We start from the raw sequence: 26,180 nt of genomic DNA on the forward strand, positions 1-26,180 counted from the left end.
GACTATGGACATTGGATGTCATTGATAACGGGATCACATTATTAGGAGAATGATGTGATGGACAAGACCCAATCCTAAGCATAGCACAAAGATCGTGTAGTTCGTTTGCTAGAGCTTTTCCAATGTCAAGTATCTTTTCCTTAGACCATGAGATCGTGTAACTCTCGGATACCGTAGGAGTGCTTTGGGTGTACCAAACGTCACAACGTAACTGGGTGACAATAAAGGTGCACTACAGGTATCTCCGAAAGTGTCTGTTGGTTTGACACGGATCGAGACTGGGATTTGTCACTCGGTATGACGGAGAGGTATCTCTGCGCCCACTCGTTAATGCATCATCATAGTGAGCTTAATGTGACCAAGTGTCTGGTCACGGTATCATGCATTACGGTACGAGTAAAGTGACTTTCCGGTAATGGGATTGAACGAGGTATTGGGATACCGACGATCGAATCTCGGGCAAGTAACGTACCGATTGACAAATGGAATTGTATACGGGGTTGCTTAAATCCTCGACATCGTGGTTCATCCAATGAGATCATCGAGGAGCATGTGGGAGCCAACATGGGTATCCAGATCCCGCTGTTGGTTATTGACCGAAGAGCCGTCTCGGTCATGTCTACATGTCTCCCGAACCCGTAGGGTCTACACACTTAAGGTTCGGTGACGCTAGCGTTGTATGAATATGAGTATGCAGCAAACCGAAAGTTGTTCGGAGTCCCAGATGAGATCCCGGACGTCACGATGAGTTCCGGAATGGTCTGGAGGTAAAGAATTATATATGGGAAGTCGAGTTTCGGCCATCGGCAAAGTTTCGGGGTCCACCGGTATTGTACCGGGACCACCGGAAGGGTCACGGGGGTCCACCGGGTGGGGCCACCTATCCCAGAGGGCCCCATGGGCTGAAGTGGGAGGGGAACCAGCCCCTAGTGGGCTGATGCGCCCCTCCTGGGCCCCCCCCCCCTCTGCGCCTAGGGTTGGGAACCCTAGGGGAGGGGGCGCCTCCACTTGCCTTGGGGGGCACTCCACCCCCCTTGGCTGCCGCCTCCCTAGAGATCCCATCTCTAGGGCCGGCGCCCCCCCTGGGGTCCCTATATAAAGAGGGGGGGTGGGAGGGCAGCCGCACCCAACACCCTGGCGCCTCCCTCCCCTCCCTGCTACACGTCCTCCTCTCGCAGAAGCTCGGCGAAGCTCTGCCGGAACCCTGCTGCATCCACCACCACGCCGTCGTGCTACTGGATCTTCATCAACCTCTCCTTCCCCTCTTGCTGGATCAAGAAGGAGGAGACGTCACGCTGACCGTACGTGTGTTGAACGCGGAGGTGCCGTCCGTTCGGAGCTAGGATCTCCGGTGATTTGGATCACGACGAGAACGACTCCCTCAACCCCGTTCTCTTGAACGCTTCCGCACGCGATCTAAAAGGGTATGTAGATGCACTCCTCTCTCTCATTGCTAGATGAACTCATAGATTGATCTTGGTGAACATAGAAAAACTTTGTTTTATGCAACATTCCCTAACAGTTCTATCCTTGGTGGGACCTTCGAGTCTCTTTAGGATAGTATCGCATATTGGGCGTGACAGAAGGCCAAACTCGTAACTCAAATATTCTCCTCCATGATCAGATCGTAGAAACTTTATTTTCTTGTTACGATGATTCTCCACTTCCCTCTGAAATTCTTTGAACTTTTCAAATGTTTCAGACTTGTGTTTCATTAAGAAGATATACCCATATCTTGCTCAAATAATCTGTGAAGGTCAGAAAATAACGATACCTGCCACGAGCATCAACACTCATTGGACTGCATACATCGGTATGTATTATTTCCAATAAGTCACTATCTCGTTCCATTGTTCCGGAGAATGGAGTTTTAGTCATCTTGCCCATAACGCACTGTTCGCAAGTACCAAATGATTCATAATCATGTGATTCCAAAAGTCCATCTTTATGGAGTTTCTTCATGCCCTTTACACCGATATGACCCAAATGGTAGTGCCACAAATAAGTTGCACTATCATTATCAACTTCGCATCTTTTGGCATCAATGTTATGAATATGTGTATTACCACGATCGAGATTCAATAAACCATCAACATTGGGTGTATGACCATAGAAGGTTTTATTCATGTAAGAAGAATAACAAGTATTCTTTGTCTTAAATGAATAACCATATTGCAATAAACATGATATAATCATATTCATGCTCAACGCAAACACCAAATAACATTTATTTAGGTTTAACACTAATCCCGAAAGTATAAGGAGTGTGCGATGATGATCATATCAATCTTGGAATCACATCCACGCACATCATCACTTCTCCCTCAACTAGTCTCTGTTTATTCTGTAACTCCTGTTTTGAGTTACTGATCTTAGCAACCGAACAAGTATCAAATACCTAGGGGCTACTATGACCACTAGTAAGTTACACATTAATAACATGTATATCAAATATACCTTTGTTCACTTTGCCATCCTTCTTATCCAAAAAATATTTGGGGTAACTCCGCTTCCAGTGACCATTTCCTTTGCAGTAGAAGCACTTAGTTTGAGGCTTAGGTCTAGCTTTGGGTTTCCTCACGGGAGTGACAACTTGCTTGCAATTGTATTTAAAGTTCCCTTTCTTTCCCGTTGCCTTTTTTCTTGAAACTAGTGGTCTTGTCAATCATCAACACTTGATGCTTTTCTTGATTTCTACCTTCGTCGATTTCAGCATCATGAAGAGCTCGGGAATCGTTTTCGTCATCCCTTGCATACTATAGTTCATCATGAAGTTACAGTAACTTGGTGATGGTGACTAGCGAACTCTGTCAATCATTATCTTATCTGGAAGATTAACTCCCACTTGATTCAAGCGATTGTAGTACCCAGACAATCTGAGCATATGCTCACTGCTTGAGCTATTCTCCTCCATCTTTTAGCTATAGAACTTGTTGGAGACTTCATATCTCTCAACTCGGGTATTTGCTTGAAATACTAACTTCAACTCCCGGAACATCTCATATAATCCATGACGTTCAAAACGTCTTTGAAGTCCCGATTCTAAGATGTTAAGCATGGCGCACTAAACTATCAAGTAGTCATCATATTGAGCTAGCCAAACGTTCATAACGTCTACATCTGCTCCTGCAATAGGTCGGTCACCTAGCGGTGCATCAAGGACATAATTCTTCTGTGCAGCAATGAGGATAAACCTCAGATCACGGACCCAGTCTGCATCATTGCTACTATCATCTTTCAACTTAGTTTTCTCTAGGAACACATATAAAAACATAGGGAAGCAACAACGCGAGGTATTGATCTACAACATTATTTGCAAGATACTCTCAGGACTAAGTTAATGATAAATTAAAGGTCAATTAATCATATTACTTAAGAACTCCCACTTAGATAGACATCCCCCTAATCATCTAAGTGATTACGTGATCCAAATCAACTAAACCATGTCCGATCATCATGTGAGATGGAGTAGTTTTCAATGGTGAACATCACTATGTTGATCATATCTACTATATGATTCACGTTCGACCTTTCGGTCTGAGTGTTCCGAGGTCATATCTGCATATGCTAGGCTCGTCAAGTTTAACTCGAGTATTATGTGTGTTCAAAACTGGCTTGCACCCGTTGTATGTGAACGTATAGCTTATCACACCTGATCATCACGTGGTGTCTCGGCACGAAGAACTGTAGCAACGTTGCATACTCAGGGAGAACACTTATACCTTGAAATTTAGTAAGGGATCATCTTATAATGCTACCACCGTACTAAGCAAAATAAGATGCATAAAAGATAAACATCACATGCAATCAATATATGTGACATGATATGGCCATCATCATATTGTGCTCATGATCTCCATCACCGAAGCATCGTCATGATCTCCATCGTCACCAGCGTGACACCTTGACCTCCATCGTAGCATCGTTGTCGTCTTGCCAACTATTGTTACTACGACTATAGCTACCACTTAGTGATAAAGTAAAACAATTACATGGCGATTGCATTGCATACAATAAAGTGACAACCATATGGCTCCTGCCAGTTGCCGATAACTTTGTTACAAAAAACGATCATCTCATACAACAATTTATATCATATCATGCCTTGACCCTATCACATCACAGCAAGCCCTGCAAAAACAAATTAGATGTCCTCTACTTTGTTGTTGCAAGTTTTATGTGGCTGTTACGGGCTTCTAGCAAGAACCGTTCTTACCTACGCATCAAAGCCACAATGATTTTTTGTCAAGTGTGCTGTTTTAACCTTCAACAAGGACCGGGCGTAGCCACACTCGATTCAACTAAAGTTGGAGAAACAGACACTCACCAGCCACCTATGTGCGAAGCACGTCGGTAGAACCAGTCTCGCATAAGCGTACGCGTAATGTCGGTCTGAGCTGCTTCATCCAAAAATACCGCCGAATCAAAGTATGACATGCTGGTAAGCAGTATGACTATTATCGTCCACAACTCTTTGTGTTCTACTCGTGCATATAACATCTACACATAAACCTGGCTCGGATGCCACTGTTGGGGAACGTAGCAATTTCAAAAAAAATCCTATGCACACGCAAGATCATGGTGATGCATAGCAACGAGAGGGGAGAGTGTGTCCACGTACCCTCTAGACCGAAAGCAGAAGCGTTATGACAACGCGGTTGACGTAGTCGTACGTCTTCACGATCCGACCGATCTTAGTACTGAACGTATGGCACCTCCGCGATCAGCACACGTTCAGCTCGGGATGTCCCTCGTACTCTTCATCCAGTTGAGGCCGAGGGATAGTTTCGTCAGCACGACGACGTGGTGACGGTGATGATGAAGTTACCGACGCAGGGCGTCGCCTAAGCACTACGACGATATGACCGAGGTGTGTAACTATGGAGGGGGCACCGCACACGGCTAAACAATGTCAACTTGTATGTTCTAGGGTGCCCTCCTGCCCCCGTATATAAAGGAGCAAGGGGGGAGGCCGGCCGGCCCTTGGGGCGTGCCAAGGAAGGGAGGAGTCCTCCTTCTAGTAGGAGTAGGGCTCCTCCTTTCCTAGTCCAACTAGGAGGGGGAAGGGGAAAGGAAGGAGAGGGAGAGGGAGAGGGAAAGAGGGGTTGCTTTATCGGCAAGTCTCTTTAATTGTTCGTCTCGTTACCGGCAAGTCTCTTTACTCGTTTCGTAATGCATCATCCCACAACTAACTCATTAGTCACATTGCTTGCAAGGCTTATAGTGATGTGCATTCCCAAGAGGGCCCAGAGATACCTCGCCGATACACGGGTGACAAATCCTAATCTCGATCTATGCCAACCCAACAAACACCTTCGGAGACACCTGTAGAGCATCTTTATGATCACCCAGTTATATTGTGACATTTGATAGCACACAAGGTGTTCCTCCGGTATTCGGGAGTTGCATAATCTCATAGTCTGAGGAACATGTATAAGTCATGAAGAAAGCAGTAGCAATGAAACTGTAACGATCATAATGCTAAGCTAACGGATGGGTCATGTCCATCACATCATTCTCCTAATGATGTGATACCGTTCATCAAATGACAACACATATCTATGGTTAGGAAACATAACCATCTTTGATTAATGAGCTAATCAAGTAGAGGCATACTAGGGACTATTAGTTTTGTCTATGTATTCACACATGTACTAAGTTTTCGGTTAATACAATTCTAGCATGAATAATAAACATTTATCATGAATTAAGGAAATAAATAATAACTTTATTATTGCCTCTAGGGCATATTTTCTTAAATTTGTATATTAATCATTAAGATCAAAAGGACGTTCCAATGAAATTAAACACTTCTGCTACTGGGCGCAAAATTCTGTTTTTCACATAATCAAATCAACTATCATTCAAATCATCTCAAAGGTTTTACTTGGCACAAACACTAATTAAAATACAAAAACACAACCATAATAGTAGTAAATTTGTGTGCACACTCAAAAATAGAACAAAAATAATTATCAGGTTGTCTCCCAACAAGCTCTTTCTCTATAGCCATTAAGATAGGGTTGAGATTTAAATGATGATCACATGAAAGATAGTAATTGAAACACGAAGAGAACATCACAAAGCATATGACAAACATATTTAAGTCTATCCTTGACCATGGCGATAGCCCGTTATATTTTACCACCAACGTCTACGGTGGTAAAAAATCTTCAGGTCTGAACTTTTTTACAAACGGAGTCAAATCTTACCACCAGAGTTATTCTTAAAATGCCATGACCTGATCCTCAAAAAATAAAATAAAAAAAATGCCATGACCTGATCCTCAAAAAAAAAAATAAAAAAAAATGCCATGACCTGATGACCCAGAACGATCGACGGATAAATCAGCTAGGAAAAGGACGCGCGGGTAGGCGGAACAAGGCATCAGCCTCCGGATCGGTCGTGCGGGCCTAATTAATTTGGGAATCGCAAACGGCGTTTTAGTCGACGACTGTCAGGTCAATGATTCGCTTCCAACCGATCGGTATGTGCTGATGTTAGCGCTGATGGAATCAAGGAGGCAGAAATGGACCGAATACGGCAGGGCGTGATTAGACGCGTGATAGGATAGGGTCTAATTTTACCTAGTTACTTGGAGTTTTCTTGGTCTGATCTTGTTCGTCTGTCAAGAGGAAGGGAACCATACATACATGCCAGATTGACCGATCGACGCACGATGAGCCGCGCGATGCGTGCGTACGTGGTACGTACGTCGGGCTCCCCAAGAACGTCTCCCTCTCTTTTTCTTCTCCGAGCAACTCAACACGTGGCAACCAAGCCCCAATAATGAACAGTACTCTGAGCTAGCTGGTAGTAGATGCATGTACACGGCATCCACATCCACGTGAGACATGACCACATGGCACGCCCGTCACGTTTCACGGCAAAGGCACAACAGTATGGACCTACGTGCGTACGTGCTTATCCAATGATTGATCGTATATACTCCAAGGCTTGATGACTACTGTAGCGGCATGTCGGCAGCAGAGAATATGACGTTCGGGTCGACCCTGGCATGCATGCTTGAAGCAATAAGGATCGATTTTGGAGGCTAGCGCGTGGGATTTATGAAGAAGAGATCGACGGCAATGAATGCAATCATCATCCCAGATCGATCTTTGTCCAGACGTCGCCCGGTGCACATCCTGATTGATTGCCAACGTACCTACGCCTTGTATCATGTGCGCATCAGCGGGTGGTCGAGGGATCGTCCACGAAGATTGCAACTGAGCTCATCCTCACGAACTGTAGCTAGAGGTCATCGTTTTCGGCTGTTCATGATTTGGACTTGGACAGGGTTGGTTTTTCTCTCTCGGCTCGCATGATTCATGCAAGATGCAGCTCAGGATTTGAGAGGAATGGATTTAGACGCAGAGTTGCGTAAGAATAATGCAACGTTGGCTACGTACGTGCCGAGCCTCCGTCGCACAGGTTTTGTCGCCGATCCCGCTCGCTCGCATGCATCTGCAAACTACTCCCTCCGTTTCTAAATATAAGTCTTTTTAAAGATTTCAATATAAACTATATACGAAAGCATGTATACATACTTTAAGTATAAATTCACTCATTTTATTTTGTATGTAGTTTATATTGAAATCTTAAAAAAACTTATATTTGAAAACGGAGGGAGTAGCTACCACCTTGCACGCCATGACGCCAAAAATATGAGATGTTGCAGCACGCACAAACCTCACCTCGCTGGCCACATGCCCGTGCCACACGCCGTGGTGGCCGTGCCTTAGGCTGATTAATTAAGGGATTGTCTAATTGACATCTGACTGTTTTCCTTTTCGAAAACAGTCAAATTTCTTGTCCAATGACAACGTTACAGCTGTACTACCAGGACAGCCATGAAAAAAGGAGAAAAACAACACGCTAACGGGTCCGCCAACCATCCGACCCGCTTTCTCCAGAAAACAAGACCTCCACCTAATCAGGGACCACAAACAGTACTCCCTGTTAGCTTGCAAACCACGCAACATGTCAAAAACGCTATACAAGACCCCCACCTCCAAAAAAACGCTACACAGATCTCACCTAACCGGATCTGGCGACACCCCATGGGAAAAGGAGAGGCGAACATGACAGATCGGGAAGGAGGAGAGCTCCCAGGAAGAGAAGAACGAAGAGGAAACGCACAGATCACAGACGGGGATGAACCTACTGATCACGAAAAAGCTGAAGACCATGATCCACAGGTCAGCAACTCCTCTGCATCATCTCTTCTTTTCACCCCCCCTTGTATGTCTCTTGCGCTGACAGTTTCACAAAGATTTTCCTTCGATCTACTCCGAAACATAGGAGAGAGATCAACATCCGAGCCACAACAAAAATTTGCACTGTGAAATTCCTCTAAAAATCACTATGTAACTAGTCTTGTATCCTCTAAATTTACAGTGTAACTTTCTCTTAAATTCCAGAGTAAAAGAAGTTGCAAAAACAAAATGAAGTAATTACAAAAATGCAAGAACATATACACTACAAAAAACACAGAAAGTACAGAGAAAAAATAGTTGCAAACAAAAAGAAGTAATTACAGAGCAAAAAGAACATAGTAAATTACAGTACAGAAAACATAGTAAGTACATTCTAAATTCCTCCTAAATTACAGTAAAAAAACAAAGTAAGTACACTGTAAATTCCTCATAAAAACGTAGTAAGTTACACAGAAAAGTACACTGTAAATTCCTCCTAAATCCCAGAGTAAACTACTAGTTACAGACAAAAAAGCTAGAAAAATTCAGACAAACTAGTCGCATAGTAAGCCATATTCAGTGAAAAAAAAGCTAGAGAAATACAGAATAAAACATGTCAAAAACTAGACTTGAAATTGCATTTTAAGTACACGAGAAATTAGAATGTAAAAAATACATTGAAGCTACCTAGAAAATTCCACTGTAAAATGCTTGGTAGCTGATGCTTCTTACTGTAGTATTGCATTTCTCAGTAACATGTCATACAAACATTCAAAAATTACTCTGATGCTACCTTGAAAATTACAGAGCAATACCAAAAATTCACTGTTATTCTTCTTTCATTTAATTATTATGGAAAATTTACATTGAAAGTACACGAGACATTACACTGTAAAAAAATGCACTAGAAAAATGCAGTGTAAAAGCCCCTCATGATTGTGTTCTTTCTATTGCTATGTTCTTTGTTGCTCATCGTTATGATAACACTGACATTGAACTGTCCAAAATGTTTAAGGAGAGGAGCATGATGAGGGCAGTGATTGAAGAGGATCTACTGAGATTATCACAGGAAGAACTCATACTGAATGTGAGATGCAGTTGCAAAAACTTTTTTTAAGATACATAAAAGGGTAAAAAAGCTAACACAATGATCATGCAGGAATCATTTTCTTTCACTGCGCTCCTTCATTCCGACATTATATACAAGGTAAACATCTAAAAATCATTAAATACACAGTACATTTCAGGAGAATGGTTGAAAAAAACTAGTGATGAACCTTGCAGGTACATTCAGCAGATGGATCTATGAACATTGCTGAAACTATGTACGAAAACTCCAGGAGCAAAACAAATGACAGTATCATCACAACAAATTATGGCCATGTAAGCAGACCTACATCTGAATACCTATTACAAAAGAAAATGCTGAATAAAAACACACTAACAATCATTAAACTTACTTTGCAGACAATGGAGGCAGACTTGCATCTAGAAATGCCAGTGGCCGAAGATGGGGCAGGAGAATCCGATCCATGGGACACAAACTTGAACGACAACATCAATCTGCAACAGGTACACACCACAAAATTCAAAAAGAAAGAAGTACATAACGTTTCAGAAGAAAAGTAACTAAAAATAAAAATCTGTAAATGTTGCAGGAGCCTAAAGAAGCTGATCCCAGTGTAGCACCGACTAACATGAACTCTAGTACAGGCAGGGACGAAGAAGGAAAAAAAGAACCAGAACACTCACTACAACAAGAGGGAGAAGATGAATTCCTGGACGAAGAAGACATTGAAAGATTCCTGTAAAATGAAGAAGAAGCTGCATCAGAGGGGAATCTGATGAACACTAGCAGTAATTTCAAGCCTCAATTAGGCATGCAGTTCAAAACAAAGGAAGAAGCTCAGGAATATTTCAATTTCTACTCGAAAGTGGCAGGATTTTAGTGGCTACAGTAGCAATCTCAAGAACATCGAGCAAAAAAAGGAACAATGAGGTGACAAGGATAACAATGAAGTGCAACAAGTGGGGCAAGACAAAGGAAATAGATAAGGAATGCATAGTGTCCATGAGAAAATCTACGGTCATAGCTAAAACAGATTGTAAAGTCGTCATGGTCATATCAGAAAAAGGAGGCATGTGGGAAATCACAAGACAAGAACTAGAACACAACCATGAGTTAACACCAAACAGTAGATTCTTCAGGTCGCATAAGTACATGTCGGATGAAGAGAAGTGCTTGATAAGGGTGCTGAAGCATACAAACCTGGAAACAAGAAGGATTGTAGCTGTCTTGGCTTACTTGAGAGGAGGAATGGCTCATCTTCCCTACACAAAGAAACATGTCACAAACTATGCAGCAACAATTAACAGAGACATCGCAAACTCTGACATGATGGAAGTAGTGCAAATGTTCAACAAGAAACAAACAGAAAATTCTGGCTTTTGCTACTCGTTTGAGCTAGATGGAGAGAATAAAGTGAGGAGCTTATTCTGGACAGATGTGAGGTCAAGAATGATGTATGACATATGTGGAGACTGCATCAGTTTTGACACTACATTCCTAACAAACAAGTACAACTTGCCATTTGCACCCTTTGTTGGCATATCCCCACATGGCAACACATACTTGTTTTCTTGTGCATTCATCATCAATGAGACAAAAGAAACATTTGCTTGGTTGTTTGAACAGTTCCTGATGGCTATGGGAGGAAAGCATCCTATATCAATCATTACAGACCAGGACAAGGCAATGCAAGCAGCAATTGAAAAAGTTTTTCCTAATGCTACCCATAGGAGCTGCCTCTTCCACATAAAGAAGAAAGCAGAGGAAAAAGTTGGGCCCTGCTTCCAAGCTAATGAGGGACTCTATGAAGATTTCTAGGACATTGTGGACAACTCCTTGATAGTTGAAGAATTTGAAACACAATGCCCAGAAATGATAGAAAAATACCAAGTTCATCACATCAAGTACTTTAATGACATGTGGGGAAACAGGAAAAAGTTCATCCCAGTGTACTTCAAGGACAGATTCTTCCCATTCATACAAAATACAGCAAGAAGCAAAGGGACAAACGCCCTTTTCAAAAAAGGGGTTGGAGCTAAATTTAGTGCTACAAGCTTTTTGAGAGAGTATGACCGGATACTTGATGTTGTGCATGACAGGGAAGAAGAATGCGACCATGTTTCTAGAAACAAGAAAGTTGCACAGAAAGCATTTTGGTCGAAATATAGCATAGAAAGGCAAGCACATGAGGTATACAACATCGGAATTTTTAGGAAATTCCAGTTTAAAATGGCAGACACAACAAGGCTACATGTCTTTGAGCAAGAAAAGGACAAATACTACATTGTGACACAAGCTGAAAACTACCCTATAAAAGAACTCCGAAAAAGGTTGTACCTAGTGCAAGTTGGACTAAAAAAAGAAGAATACTCTTGCATCTGTTGTGCATTCCAAAAAGATGGCCTGCTATGCTCGCACATACTTCGAGTGATGATCCATCTCAACATCGAAAAGATACCAGAGAAATACATCATTGACAGATGGAGGAAGACTGACCACAAGCTTGATATTACAAAAACACCAGCTGTTGAAGCTGAAAACTCCACACTAAGGTACAATGTGTTAGCAAGGAAATTGGTGCATGTGGCATCAATAGCTTCGAAGAAGAAGAGGAAATATGAGTATCTGTTGGGAGAGTTGGACAGGATACAGAAAAGGTTACGGGAAATGGATGATGAAGAAGAAACAATGGATGAGGGGCAAAGTGCAACAACAAGAATAGTTACATTTGTGTCAACAGCGGGAGAGGGAGAAGGAACAACAGCATCATTCACAATTCAAGACCCAGATGTAGCAAAAACAAAAGGCAGACCGAGGATGCTAACTATTCGTGAAGCAATAAAGCAGAACAAGTTCTACAAATGTTCACACTGTGGATCGCAGAAACACACAGTAAAGAATTGCACTAACCTTGACAAGGTGTACAACAAGCCTAAAGGGAAACAACCTAAGCACTCAAACCCAGGGAATGTCAAGAAAGGTAAGTAAAAAGATTGAAATGAGCTCTACTTGATTGCAAGTATATATTTTAATACCACTCATTCGACACAGGTGGAGAAAACAAGCGAAGTAGCCAGAGCAGCAACGGCAAAAAGAAGACCAAACCAACAACACAACACAACCCTGGAGCACAACCCTCCGGAAGAAGTGAAGAAAACAATTGACCACAACGTGAGATAAATGTGAAAAGACAAGATGACAAGGCAGGAAAGTGAAGATGAGTAGGAGGGAAAAAGTGATAGGGAAAACTAGTAGTGAACAAGGAATGTACTGTGATGGAAAAAGCAGTGTTCCTACCTATTTTTGAATTCATTGTTGCTCATCAACAATTATCACTGTTGCTACCTAATTTGAAAAAATCGTTGTGTTACTGTAATTGAGAGGAGTGTTGCTACATAATTTCGATTTGTTTTGACCGAATTACGCTACAATACATACATTTCAACGAAAAATGTAAAAAAAGCCTATAGAACATTTCAGAAAAATGTGGGAGAGCGGAATGTACCTGACAAAGACTGAAGAGAACAAAGATGGGGAGTTAAAATCGACGAGATGATCCACACAAGAACAAATAAGGATGGAGATTCTTCACCTACAAAACACATATGAACATCAAAACTATAAATTTAGTGTATAGTGTGGACACCAAAAACATTAGCAACACTTTCAAATCCCTTGACCTTGTAGTGATTGTTAAATACATTGAAAATCAATGTACAAAAAGACAAAAATGGAATTTACATTAAACTATCAGGCATCTTAAATTGAAACTTCCCCAGGAGTTACAACATAAAACCCAAGTATTTACACCGAGCTTACACTGTAAAAAAACGCATAAAACTTACAGTGTAAATTTCATAGGACTTACACTGTAACTTCCAAAAAGTTTACAGTGTAAGTCCTAGTAAGCCTCTGAATTTACATTGTGGGAAAGAAACATAAGAAATGGAAAACCTACATAAATTCATGGGAATAAACATAGAAAACTACTACAGTAAACTACACTACTAAAAAAATACAGTAACAAGGGACCAAAATTACACTGCAGAACAAAAGAAACTAGCTAGAACGACGAAAAGGCACGCCCAAAACTAAACACAAAGGGAAAAATGAAAAAGCCCAGCAAGCATTCTTTTACCTGAAAACAAAATGAACTAGTAACTTTAACAATCTGAGTTTAAGTGTTGGGGGGCTTCAGAAAAGAATTAAGCCAACCCTGCAACAACAAACAAACAGACAAAAAAATGATTAGAATATACTAAACACCCTAAAAAGGAAAAAAACAAAAGCAAAAATAAATTGTTGGGCGGAAATTAACCTTGATAACCCAAGAACGTCCAACTGCCGCTGAAGCAACCATGCTTAAAATGCATTAAAAAATAAAAAGTAAAATCAAAACAACCACAAAAGGAACAAAACAACAACATATAGAACAAAAAGAGACAATGAAACCATCCTCCTCATACTACTCTGTAAAAAAAGTCACTAAATCACAACATTGAAAATCAAACAGCCGTCCAATACACCATACATGACATGAAGGCCAAAAAGTGTACAAAATTGTCGCATTTAATCACACTATTGAAAAAAACAAGGCCAGCAGTACTACTATCTAAAAATCTCTCGAAATGCCTAGTTTTAAGCAAAGCCTTCAAATGCCGGACATGCATCTTCCAGGAACACCTAAGCCTTGACCTGTACAAAAAAAACAGACTTTAAAACTACTTCAACAAGAATAAGACACATCAAACCAAAAATCAAAAGAAAAAGCATACAAAAAAACTCACATCATCAAAGAAGTGTGTGACAAAAGTCTTGTCGACACTGTTGAATCCACTGAAGTACAACTCATTTGCCAATCTGATTCTTATGTTGTCAACATCGGATGCGCGAAACATATTGCCAATTGGGGTCCTAGGAGTCCAGTGCTTTAGGTACATGACAGTAAAAACACCACAATCATCCCTGCAAAAGAAGAAAAACCGTGAAGATAAATGGACAAAAGACACCCCAAAAATGGAAAAAGCAAAAATACATACCAATTATTTTGCTGTGGAAGAGTAGGATACACAATGTCAAAATTCTCAAAGTCGATGCGCTTACGCAGCAAAGGAGTCACAAACTGGTCCCAGATTGTTATGAAGTTTGCAATCTAGATTGAAAAATGATGGAATAATAATGAGTGCAACAACGCAACTAAAAAAAGTAAAAATCGTGAGTAACTAAAAGGGAAAAATATGTTTGATTACCAATTTGTCACGGATTCCCAGGTGAAAATGATCCTTTGCCCCGTACAGAGAATCAAGAAATGCAAAGGCCCTCTCCTTCAAGCAAACAACAAAGGTAAACCAATGGTTCTCTTGTCCAATGGGAAAGAATAACTGCACACCAAAATCCAGACCAAATTAGACTTCAAACAAATTAAATTAAAAATGACTAAAAGAACAAAATACAATAACAAGATACACAAACTAAAAAATGAAGCAAAAAAAAACTAACCAGATTACTTCTCCACATTGGGAAAGCATTGTTAGCACCAGTGAAAGCGTTGCCTACAATGTCAACATCAGAGCCTCTTAGGATGGTTTCCTGAGAAGAGAATATAACTACAAAACCGAAAAACAAAAAGGAAGATAAAACCACAGTTAAAATGCTTAAAAAATGCCACAAAATAACAAAACAATGACACAATACAACATACCCCGATATAAGAGAAGAAGAAATGTTTCTTTGATACTGATGGGTGAGTTTGTTTGAACAGATAACGACAAACGCACAAAATGAAGAAATTATCCACATGTTCTCTTGACTTCAAAGTTGCAAGATTATGATAGCTATAGTAGGCTCGGTCATATCGAATTGCTTCATACCTATCAACAAAAAACCAAAGAAGAAATAAATTAACATTGGGAAATGAGGTAAAAGTAATAACCTACTAAAATGACAGCTACAAACACTACTAGTCTAAAAAGAAATTCATACATTAGCATTTGATAAAGCATATAGAAAAAAGGAAAAGTACACAAGGCCAGCAAAACGTACTTGCACCAACTTTCATGATTTCCAATTTGCACCATTGCTAGGTGGTGTCGCCTTTCTTTGACTGTGATAGGAAACTTGTTACCCTGAGCAACATAAGGATCCGAGTTAAATCTACCTGGTAAAAACATCCTGCGAGGTTGATGACCACTAGATGAACCACTAGGAAAAATGAAAGATGCGCCATCAGCTTTAGGAACTTGAGCAGGAGAGAGATCTCTAGAGGCATTCCCGGAAGACAAGATTTCTACTTCTGGACTAGCACCAGCCTGAAAAACATCACAAAAAAGAAGCAGAAGGAAAATAAAAAAAGGATGAAAACAAAAGGAAACATGATGACTAAATTATGAAAAATATAAACACAATAGAAAAAGCAAAAGAGAAAATGACATTACTTTTTGATTCTTAGGGAAACGACTAGTTGATTGAGCTTCTACCAAGTTGAAGTTGTTAAGCTTGTTGTAAGCAGCATCATTAGATCTTGAAAGGTCCTTGCATCTATCAACAAAACTAGAACTCCCCACAATTTGAACATCGTCTACTACCTTCTACAAACATTGAAGAAAAACAATTAGATTAAGAGATGCAATAACTAACTGTGCTGCAACTACCAACAGAGACACCAAAAACTATAGTGTAAAAAACTCTACTCAATTACTATAAGCTCATAAAAATTACGGTGTAGAACTCTACACAATTACAGCGTAGACGCTGTGCTTAATTACAGTGCAGAACACTAAGAAAATACAGGGTCAAAAAGTCTAGGAAACATACACTGTAATCCCCACCGAAAATACAGTCCACATAAAAAACAGGGCATAAAATTCTGCTGATTTTTACATTGTAAACCCTAGGGATACATTTCAAAAATACAGTGTAAACCTCTACCAAAATACAGTGTAAAAGCCTCAGAAATTACATTGCAGAATTACAGTATCCAAACACACAACTTACAGTGTAAAACTCTACTTAAATACAGTGTAAAGTCCTGAAAAACTACATTCTCTGCCATACTCAACCCTACTCAAATTACAGTACTAAAACACACAACTTACACCGTAAAACTATGGATAATTACATAGAAAATAATGCAAAACAAACAGCCCGCAAACCATACATTTCAAAGAAAAAATACAGTGTAAACCTCTACCAACTACAGTGTAAAAGCCTCAGAAATTACATTGCAGAATTACAGTATCCAAACACACAACTTACAGTGTAAAACTCTACTTAATTACAGTGTAAAGTTCTGAAAAAATACATTGTCAGCCATACTCAAATTACAGTACTAAAACACACAACTTACACTGTAAAACTATGGATAATTACATAGAAAATAAAGCAAAACAAACAACCCCCCAAACCATACATTTGAAGGAAGAAATACAGTGTAAACCTCTACCAAACTACAGTGTAAAAGCCTCAGGAATTACATTGCAGAATTACAGTATTCAAACACACAACTTACAGTGTAAAACTCTACTTAATTACGGTGTAAAATTCTGAAAAACTACATTGTCAGCCATACTCACATTACAGTACTAGACACACAACTTACACTGTAAAACCTATGGATAATTACATAGACAGTAATGCAAAACAAACAGCCCCCAAACCATATAATTCAAGGAAAAACTATAGGGTATTACATTTCAAAAATTCTGGAGATTTTGCACTCAACAAAATTGCAGACATTCAATATCATGCTAGCTACAATATAAAACTTCATCGAGCTAAGTCAACCACACAAATGCAAAGTCAAACATACTTACAGTGGACTACACACATACAATACAGAGTCATCATGCAAAAAAAACTCAAAAAAGGCGGAATACAAATTAAACACAGAGATAAAGTGAGAATCAAAGACGAAAAGCATACAAAAAAACATGGCAGAAAACAAATCAATGAACAACAATCAAAAAAGGGAAAACACCAAACCTGATCATTAATGTGGCTTGAGGAGAAATTTGACTTTGAAACTACAGAAGAAGGCAACTTCACCATTTCAATGCAAACCTGTCAACAAAAAAATGAAGGGACAAACATAAAATCAGAAGTAAAAAACAAAAAACTCCTACTAAACGAGAAGACAAGACTTAAAATTCAGAAACAATTACCTCATCATTCGCATGATCAATTGAACTCAAGAATCGTTCAACAACGTACTGAGAGCACTCAACATCATCTACCTGATATAAAAACAAATGAAACATACAAAATCAATACTGAAAAAAACAAGTAAAAACGAATGAAACAAAAAAATAGCATAAAATGACAACACAAAGAGGTAGATGCTAACCACGTTACAGAACCACTGCGTCAAACGAGTCGGAACCAGAGGTGACAGTCCACCAACAGAAGAGATACCCTCTTTAACTTTCAGCTGTTCAATGGAATCTTCAGGATGCGATTGGACACCAAGAGAGCGACTGAATTCAGCAGAAGTTGGTTTTGGGAAATCATTGACAACAACCTTGGGCTCACACTTCTTATCAAGACCGACTGCACAAAAAACACAAAAAAGATGGTCGTCTACAAACAAAAACAAAAATGAAATCTATGCCCCAGAAATAAATAAACAAAAAATTACCTGACTGCATCAACGAAGAACCAACAGCAGGAAGTGGACACTGCATTGTTGAAGGGGATACACCTACAAAATGAAAACAAACTGGAAAACATGAACAAAAAGAAAAAACTAAAAAAGAAGAACCCACTGGAGAACACAAAAAAAAGAAAAAAAGAAACAGAAGTGGAAAGATCAAACCTATAGCATCAGAAGCACTTTATGCGCAAGATAGAGGAGCTACTGGAATTGCACCTTCAGCATTAGCTTCATTCACCACACTCTGTCAAAACAAAAACACAAAAATGATTAGTAAAAAAATGCATCAAACAAATAAAAAACATAAAACTGTTGTTACTAGACAAATACCTCAACACACACCTTAGGAGCTGGAGATGAGCTAGATAATACTACTGGATTGACAAAATCCCCATCCGAAATAACACCAGCAGCAAAATTAGAAGCTTCGTGCAAATTGGGGATTGGGGACTGAACTTGGGAAGACGGCTTTTTGACAACATTTTCAAAGTTTCTTTCAGCAATAAAAGAATGAATAGAAATAGACTTTTTGCCTTCAAAAAAGGGATAAAGAAACAAACACTAAACATGCTCAAACAACAAACAAGTCATATAATAAAATTTTACATAAAAAATCAGAAAATAAAGACAAAATAAAAAGAGAAACATTAAGGAAAAGAAACTAACCAAAAGAGAAGTTGCTCAGAGATTGAAATTCGCTTGGAGAAAATTTTGGTGTAGCAATAGATTTTGCAATCAATGGTGAGTTTGCTATGCAATCAAGAATATCAATTACAAGTGATTCTGACCATTCTACAAATAGCTTAGGATTGTCCTTGTTCCTATCTTTAACAAGGTCTATAACTACTTGAGCAGCCTGAAAAAGAAAAAGAATAGAGTAAACCCGCAAGAATAAAACAAAAGAAAAGAATCAAAGGCAAAAAAGAGCATAATCATAACTATGCTAACCTCTAACCCAAAACGAGCGCCAAATGATTTCTGGACATTCATTTCGAAAAGTTTGGCATTGCAAAAGGGAACATCACCATCCTTGCTTGCTGAAAATTTGTCGATATACTGCTACAATGACAAAAAAAGTTGTCATCGCAAACATACAGAGAAACTAACATAAAAAAACAAAAAAGAGAAATCAAAAGACCAACCTGCGGATGAACTGAAGCACACAACTGCTTTAGAGGCCTCTTACCAAAAGAGTGGCTATTGTTTCTATCAAGCTCTGAAAATTGCTTAACTTTGTTGCCTCTCCAGGCTAGGATGCGAGGCTTTACATCAGAAACAGAGTGAAGACCGAAATTGAGTTGGTCAAGGTAACAAACCTGGAAACATAAGAACAAAAGAAAAGATTAAAATGACTATAACAACACAAATCAAACTAAAAAACAAAAAAAGAGAAAAACAATAACAAGACTTACAGCAAAAGCGTAGTGACAACCGCCAAACGTCACTGATCTTTTGGAAGCAACTTTAGTGGAATCCTTGAACTTTTTTATGCAACTCAACATCCACTCATAAACAAATTTTGACAGATCATAGTTACGCATAGAAGGACAATCCCGAAAGATGTGAAGGTACTTTGGGCTAGGACTGAGGCTAGAGTTGGGACAAAGGAATGATGAAAAAGCAACAATCATGAAACAGATAAAGACATCTTCATCAGGCAACTCGACTTCGGTTGATTTTATCTTGTTGGCAAAGAAGGACACGGGAGGAATACTGGTCAAGTTGAAGTGAGAGAGGATAAAATCACGGCCAGATTCAGCATCACACACAAGTGGCTCACCATCTACTGGAAGGTCAAGGATGTCATGAATATCATACTTGGTCATTGGGATAAATTTCTTTTTGAGCTGGAATTCAGATGAAAGGACATCAAACCTACTGGCGAGCTACTTCACTAACCTAAGGGGCACCTCAGTCCTAACAAACTCTAAGAGACAGCCCATGCCATATCTCTGGACAACATCTCGATACCTAGAACATAGACCATCAACAACACCAGAGAAGAACTTCCCAGAATATCTAGTGAAAGTAGCACAAGTAGGGTAATCACTAGAGCGTTTCTGCCTCTACAAAAGCAACAAAATAGAAACACCATATCAACCACTCAAAAAATAATTACTTCACATTACTATTACTAAGTACAAAAAAATATTTTACAAATACATCAAAAAATAAAGCTACTAAAACAATTGGATTTACACTAGAAAATAACAAAAACAACATGAGTGAAAACACATATCAAACCAGACAAAAAATAACTTCAGATTACTATTACTTAATACAAAAAGAAAGCATTGCGATACATTCAAAAAATGCAGTTACTAATAATTGGACTAGCACTACAAAAAATCATTAAGATAGAACTTCAAGCATTTTTCTGTTCAGAAAGTAAAAACTACTGAAAACAAAAAAGAAAATATGAACTAACCACATTCCTCCTTGAAGCAGATGATAATTTCCTCTTGAGGCATTTTACTTTCTGAAAACATAAGAAAAACACACACTATCACGCATCAGAAAAAATGTAAAAAAATGATAACAAGAATAAAAAGTCCTAGATGAAATAAAACATACTCGGTTGAGATAGAACTTCAGAAGAGCTTTGTCAAGCCCTCCTTCATCACCAGATAATTCCTGCAGAAAAAACCAATAAAAAAATAAGACAACCCAAGAAAATGAAGGTCAAAAAAACTAAAATAAAAAGAAGCAGAAAGTAAATAAATACCATAGACACAGGGAAAGAACCATCTTCTGCAAAATCATTAGGCACAAATCCTTCACCTCCAGAATCATCACTATCTAAAGATGAAACTACAGGGACATCCCAATTACAAGCTTTCCGTAGCTTGCCCATTTAAACCTAAAAAAAGGAAAAAACAAAAACATAAGTAACAGTGAAAAAGTATCCAATTAAAACTCAAAAATACAATGTAAGTATACAACATAATGCACTGCCATTACACTGTAAAAACTAGCACAACTACATTAAAAGCATTGGACAAAAAATATGATGTAATTACAGTATAAACCTAGCACAATTACACTGCAAAACCAACACAGCTGCACTGTAAGTATTGAACAAAAATTACACTGTGATTGCACTGTAAAAACTAGCACAAGTACAGTGTAAAACCTAACAGAAATTGCATTGTAAACACTAGCACAACTGCACTGTGTATTGGACAAAAAATACACTGTAATTACAGTGTAAAACTAGCACAACTACACTGTAAGTAAGGGACAAAAAAGCAATATAATTACAGTGTAAAACTAGCACAAACTACACTGTAATTTTACAAAAAATACTGATATTATACTGTAAAAACTACCACAATTACAGTGCAAAAACAAACAGGGATTACACTGTAAGACTAGCGCCATTATACTGTAAAAATGAGTAGATTTGCAATGTAAAACTAGCACAACTGCACTGTGATTATTGGACAACTACGCTGAGATTATAGTGTAAAACTAAGCACAATTACACTGAAATAAAAAAAATAAGTACACTGAGATTACACTGCACAAACTAGCACAATTACATTGTAAAAGGCTAGCACAATTATAATGTAGAATGAGTGCATTTACACTGCAAAACTACCACACACAAAAAAAACACTGTAAAACCTAGGAGACATTACATTGAAATACTGGGACAAAATCGACACTCAAAGTCAGAAAAAATACGCTAAAATTACACTAAAAGGGGGAAATACTGAAACTATGACATGAACTACAGAACAAAACAACAACACTCAATATACTAAACCAACAGTCAACACTGGCATGACACAAAAAAAACACTAAGAAAATAAACTCAAAAATCATGACATCCCTAAAAAGTAAACAATCATGGCACAAAATGGGGATGAAAACCTACATATAGCAGGCAATTCCCAACCTGCAGAAAAAGCTTGACAAAGAGCAACAAACAATAGACAACATCAACAAAAATGAGAAACATTACAAGATGACCAAAATTCAGAGGCTACAAAAACTACAAACAACAACTCGGTCTTCAGAAACATTAGCTTTAGGATCCATCGCTGAAACCTATTGCCTACAACGCCTACTCCCACATCGCTAAAAACATTTGGGCTGGGTCCACAACAAAAACATAAGGCAAAGGCGCAGTGAACAAACCAATAAAACTCTACAGGACAAACAGTGCACAGCAGAACTTCATGCACATACTGCAGCCCCTTGAACTTAGATACACTCACATAATGGTAGAGAAAACATAAAAACAAGCATCAAAAATACATGAAAGTGCACAGCAAAAACATGAACAAAAAATACAGATAGATGACTTAATAAAACCACCGAAATGGACAACATGGGACAAAAACAACACAAAACTAGATGAAATTCAGGCACTATGACCACAACTCGAACTACAGCCACAAGCTACAGGATCCGCCGCTGAAAACTAACAACAACCACGCGTACATCCACAACACCTACAGAAAACTAACCTCTGCGCCTACCTACACATCAACAACTAGAACGCACGCCGGACGCTCCTCCACAAAATCTGCAGGAACACACAGATCACGCGGGTGGAAACCCACGGGTGACACAACTAGATCCTACCAGATATCACTCGCGCGCCCATGGCGAACTAGAAAAACCACGGCAGCAACATACACATCCCGCGAACCCCCGAAAATCACATGGATCTGAAGCTACAGGGCCACAAAAAGTAAGGGCAAACGGCGCGAGAAGGCAAGGAAACATACCGGCGCAGCTGCGGGCGACGAGAACGAAGAGGCTGCCGTCAAAATCCTCCGGCGGCTGATCTCCAAATCGCCATGAAATGGGGAATCGCCTCCAGGAATCGCCTCGCCCTCCGCCGCCGCTCGAGCTCTCACTCCCTCTGCCTTATCCAAATGGGAAAGGGGAACGACACCCCGCTCCAAATTCAAAAGGGACAAAAATCTACAGTGCCCACCGGTTCAGCCGGGTCGAGGAAAAACGGGCAGATCCAAAAAACCGCGCCCGATAAACAAAACCGACCCGAAAACCAACACAAAAAAGCAGGACCGAGCATGAATCTCGACGCGAGATCAAACGGACAGAAATTCGAACGTCAGCGAATTACAAAACAGTCGACTGTAAATTAGCAAAACCGCCACTAATTAACTAACCATGTCATCGTCATGGGCACTATATATTTGCAAATAAATTCGATGGGTCCAAAATGTTGGTGCTTCACCAACACACTGAAGCAACAGCAGCCCCGTCGATCGCTGCCAACACGAGAAAGCCAACCGCGCGCACGGAAATGACGCATGCATGCACTGTGGCATCTACATCTAGCGCTACAAATAAAACCAATCTTTAATAGACATTTGTTTTCTTTTCTGAACCGGATAATCTAATGGACAGTTGGCCATGGCGATGGCACAGCTGCTTGGCGCCGAGCTCTACTGGATCGACATGTATTTGTGTGTTCAACAGGGTAACACCAGCTGTCGTACGTACCGGAACTTGCATGGGCTCGTCAGTATGCGTAGACGACAGAGACAGATATACACGTAGGCTTGCTAGCTGCTTACTGGAACGTACATGTACATCATATATCCGGTGAAAACGTCGTCCGGCCCTGGCCTTCAATTTCATAATCTGAGAGATCTTCAAGATGATGCGGGCAGAGGCATGGGAGATGTACAGTGAGTCTACGAGGATGTCTATATCAGCGCATTATTGAGCAGCAATATTCAAAGCGCGATGCGACGACGACTTCGGCCAGGAAATTTAAGAGGAAACGGACAACAAAGAGTACTAACATGCAACTGCAAATGCACAGGAACATGTGGGCGAGCTCTCAACCACAATCTGCTGATAAGGGCCAGTTCATTTCACATTGATTATTCAAACAACAATGTGTTTAATTTGCACCGTATATTCCAGAGTATTATAATATGTACGTTTCCATAGGTTCTTCTGTGTTCATGTGGCAAGAATCTAGCGGTGCATCTTTTCTTTTGCATTCTTCTGCATTATATTGCCTTTATCGTCTCCCCTTTCGACAATTCCGTTGTCAAAATAAGGTCTAGATAGATATACATTCCGTTAGTAGGTCTACGTACGTGGCATTGACACTAGATCCTCTTCCAAACCAGCGTGTCCTTGTCACGATGTACGCTTTGACACAAGTTAATTTACTCGCATACAAATGTCACGTTCTTGCCGTCAACTTGCAAATATACGATCTATAGCTACACTAATCTTGAACTGGTCTACATAGGTCATTGATAGAAGTTGTTTACGGTACATTTTTTCAGAACCACTGCATTTGTTCTTTGTAAGGGGGGTTTCTGCTTGACTTTTTTAAGGGTTTTTTGCTTGACTTTGGTACGTACGTACAGGTTGTGTGCTCTTGTACGTACGTATAGGGTTTAGTGTTTAGCACTGAGGCTGCCGGGGTGGAGGGGCGTAGGCGGAGGAGCAGGGGCTGCTGGCGCGGAGGCGCCCTGGCGGAGGAGTGGGGGAGGAGGGGTGCTGGTGGAGCAGTAATCTTATGATGGAGGACGAGGATTTAGTGCGGCTGCGGAGTTCGAGTGGATCGGCGGGTGGTGATGGAGGATCGGTCGTGCTGGCGGCCGTTGGGAGGAGGAGTGGGCGAAAGGTCGTGGTGCGGGCATGGCGTGCAGAGCGGTTTCTTTTTTTTGAAAGGGCGGGGGGTAGGATTATTGATCGAGGATTAGTGGGTTAATTGTATGGCTTGTTGTGTTAAACACTGGATGATTAGGAGTCATTAGATCTTGTAAATGGATGGGTCTGATTGTTTGAATCTGGCCCTGTGACGACCGAACCTTGGAAGGGGATCGATCGCACATAGAATTTGGGATGAGGAGAGCAAGACGACGAGGCGAGGTAGGAAAAGCGGATTGATATTTAGAATGAGAGAGTTCAATTACTCGCTGCTATTTACATCCAGATGGGGTGACTTAAGTACTCACTGCGTCCACTGGGCCACAGGCGGCCCATGGCACTCACTGGGCTCAACCCACACATGCAATCTCTAGCCCTTCTCCCTAATTAGTCCACTGCTACACAAGAGTAGGTGTGACAATTGCCTCCCCTTGAGTGCGAGCGTCATCCGCCCAACATGGTGCGTCGGGATAGCACTGACGGAGCACTGTATAATGTTTCCAAGTGGCAGATTCCGGCGAAAGCGATGCCCATTGCACACGGACCTGCACAATAGAGGAGTTACCTTTCTTGACCATGTGACGGTCCAGAATCACTTCAGGTTGCAATGGGGCAGCTGTGAGATCAGGTGTGTGCGGCAGCTGTGTGAAGACCGGTGTGTAATCTGGAGTGAAAGGCTTCAACTGGGACACATGGAATACGTTGTGGATGCGACTCTCTATAGGAAGATCCAATTTGTATGCCATCGATCCAATGCGCTGTTCCACTGTAAACGGACCAAAGAATTTGTAGGCTAGCTTCGGGCAAGGGCGATTGGCCACTGTAGTTTGAGCATATGGCTGGAGTTTGAGCAACACTTGCTCGACCACCACAAACGATATATCCGTCGTGTGTCTGTCAGCCTTCTGCTTGTATCTGTTTTGTGCACGAGCCAACTGAGCACGCAACCACTCATTGTGTTTGGCCCAGTCCAAGTCAATGGTAGTTTCATCAGGCAAATGCGTGGAGAATGTGGGCAAATCTCTCAGATTTGGCTCTTGTCCGTACAGTGCCTTGAACGGAGAGGTACTGAGAGAGGCATGATGTGTAGTGTGATAACCCGCAAGTATACGGGATCAATTGTAGCCTCTTTCGATAAATAAGAGTGTCGAACCCAACGAGGAGATAAAGGTAGAACAAATATTCTTTCAAGTCCTATCTTCCACTGATACGACTCTACGCACGCTTAGTGTTCGCTTTACCTAGAACAAGTATGAACCTAGAAGTACTTTGTAGGTGTGATAGGATAGGTTTGCAAGAATATAAAGAACACATAAATAAAAAGTAGGGGCTGTTTAGATAAAGAAGCAATAAAGTAAATATAGAGAGTGTGGAAAAGTGGTGGTAGGAGTTGTGAAATTGTCCCTGAGAAATTGACTATGTTACTAGACTAGTAATCACTATTGCAATTCTATCTGAGGGAGAGGCATAAGCTAACATACTTTCTCTTCTTGAATCATATGCACTTATGATTGGAACTCTAGCAAGCATCCGCAGCTACTAAAGATCATTAAGGTAAAACCCAACCATAGCATTAAAGTATCAAGTCCCCTTTATCCCATACGCAAAC

General features: G+C 40.3%; 3 protein-coding genes and 1 long non-coding RNA gene across 5 annotated transcripts; 1 reads left to right on the top strand and 3 right to left on the bottom strand.

The window, feature by feature from the left end:
• The first annotated feature begins 8,083 nt into the window (after window positions 1-8,083).
• Window positions 8,084-10,119, top strand: LOC123040596 (uncharacterized). Its single transcript, XM_044463392.1, has 6 exons — window positions 8,084-8,201; window positions 9,214-9,285; window positions 9,358-9,405; window positions 9,483-9,581; window positions 9,666-9,770; window positions 9,857-10,119. Exons 1-6 carry the CDS (start codon window positions 8,085-8,087, stop codon window positions 10,007-10,009), a joined length of 594 nt encoding a protein of 197 aa, XP_044319327.1. The 5' UTR covers window position 8,084; the 3' UTR covers window positions 10,010-10,119.
• A 3,669-nt stretch (window positions 10,120-13,788) lies between these two features.
• On the bottom strand, window positions 13,789-17,325 carry LOC123040597 (ubiquitin-like-specific protease ESD4). 2 transcript variants are annotated; one of them, XM_044463394.1, is made up of 9 exons: window positions 17,248-17,325; window positions 15,702-15,854; window positions 15,310-15,575; window positions 14,969-15,137; window positions 14,767-14,873; window positions 14,517-14,648; window positions 14,307-14,419; window positions 14,055-14,232; window positions 13,789-13,962 (listed from the first exon to the last, which is right to left on the bottom strand). In XM_044463394.1, exons 5-9 carry the CDS (start codon window positions 14,782-14,784, stop codon window positions 13,951-13,953), a joined length of 453 nt encoding a protein of 150 aa, XP_044319329.1. In that variant the 5' UTR covers window positions 14,785-14,873; window positions 14,969-15,137; window positions 15,310-15,575; window positions 15,702-15,854; window positions 17,248-17,325; the 3' UTR covers window positions 13,789-13,950. The 2 variants fall into 2 exon arrangements, with proteins under 2 accessions (XP_044319329.1, XP_044319328.1); XM_044463393.1 differs by lacking the exons at window positions 13,789-13,962; window positions 14,055-14,232; window positions 14,307-14,419; window positions 14,517-14,648 and having other exon boundaries at window positions 14,800-14,873; window positions 17,248-17,319.
• A 282-nt stretch (window positions 17,326-17,607) lies between these two features.
• LOC123040598 (uncharacterized) lies at window positions 17,608-18,729 on the bottom strand. Its single transcript, XR_006418201.1, has 5 exons — window positions 18,581-18,729; window positions 18,245-18,382; window positions 18,077-18,158; window positions 17,900-17,962; window positions 17,608-17,811 (listed from the first exon to the last, which is right to left on the bottom strand). It is a non-coding gene; the product is annotated as an uncharacterized lncRNA (long non-coding RNA).
• Window positions 18,730-19,059: 330 nt separating this feature from the next.
• LOC123039022 (uncharacterized) lies at window positions 19,060-20,768 on the bottom strand. The gene is made up of 5 exons (XM_044462348.1): window positions 20,640-20,768; window positions 20,489-20,548; window positions 20,343-20,393; window positions 19,327-19,980; window positions 19,060-19,230 (listed from the first exon to the last, which is right to left on the bottom strand). Exons 1-4 carry the CDS (start codon window positions 20,766-20,768, stop codon window positions 19,801-19,803), a joined length of 420 nt encoding a protein of 139 aa, XP_044318283.1. The 3' UTR covers window positions 19,060-19,230; window positions 19,327-19,800.
• Window positions 20,769-26,180: the final 5,412 nt, after the last annotated feature.

The sequence above is a fragment of the Triticum aestivum genome, chromosome 2B (assembly GCF_018294505.1).
Source record: "Triticum aestivum cultivar Chinese Spring chromosome 2B, IWGSC CS RefSeq v2.1, whole genome shotgun sequence".
Taxonomy (NCBI): Eukaryota; Viridiplantae; Streptophyta; class Magnoliopsida; order Poales; family Poaceae; genus Triticum; species Triticum aestivum.

Bases quoted from the DNA above. Each gene is read 5' to 3' on its own strand.
- LOC123040596 (XM_044463392.1), top strand. From the start codon at position 8,085: ATGACAGATCGGGAAGGAGGAGAGCTCCCAGGAAGAGAAGAACGAAGA. The intron at 8,202-9,213 runs GTCAGCAACTCC...AAAATGTTTAAG, and splicing joins CTGAAGACCATGATCCACAG to GAGAGGAGCATGATGAGGGC. The intron at 9,286-9,357 runs GTGAGATGCAGT...ATGATCATGCAG, and splicing joins AGGAAGAACTCATACTGAAT to GAATCATTTTCTTTCACTGC.
- LOC123040597 (XM_044463393.1), bottom strand. From the start codon at position 17,313: ATGGTGAAGTTGCCTTCTTCTGTAGTTTCAAAGTCAAATTTCTCCTCA. The intron at 15,576-15,701 runs GTAATGTCATTT...GATGTTTTTCAG, and splicing joins GTTTCCCTAAGAATCAAAAA to GCTGGTGCTAGTCCAGAAGT. The intron at 15,138-15,309 runs GTACGTTTTGCT...TTTTGTTGATAG, and splicing joins AATCATGAAAGTTGGTGCAA to GTATGAAGCAATTCGATATG.
- LOC123039022 (XM_044462348.1), bottom strand. From the start codon at position 20,768: ATGGGCAAGCTACGGAAAGCTTGTAATTGGGATGTCCCTGTAGTTTCA. The intron at 20,549-20,639 runs GTATTTATTTAC...TTTTTTCTGCAG, and splicing joins GTTCTTTCCCTGTGTCTATG to GAATTATCTGGTGATGAAGG. The intron at 19,981-20,342 runs GTTAGTTCATAT...TTGCTTTTGTAG, and splicing joins CTGCTTCAAGGAGGAATGTG to AGGCAGAAACGCTCTAGTGA.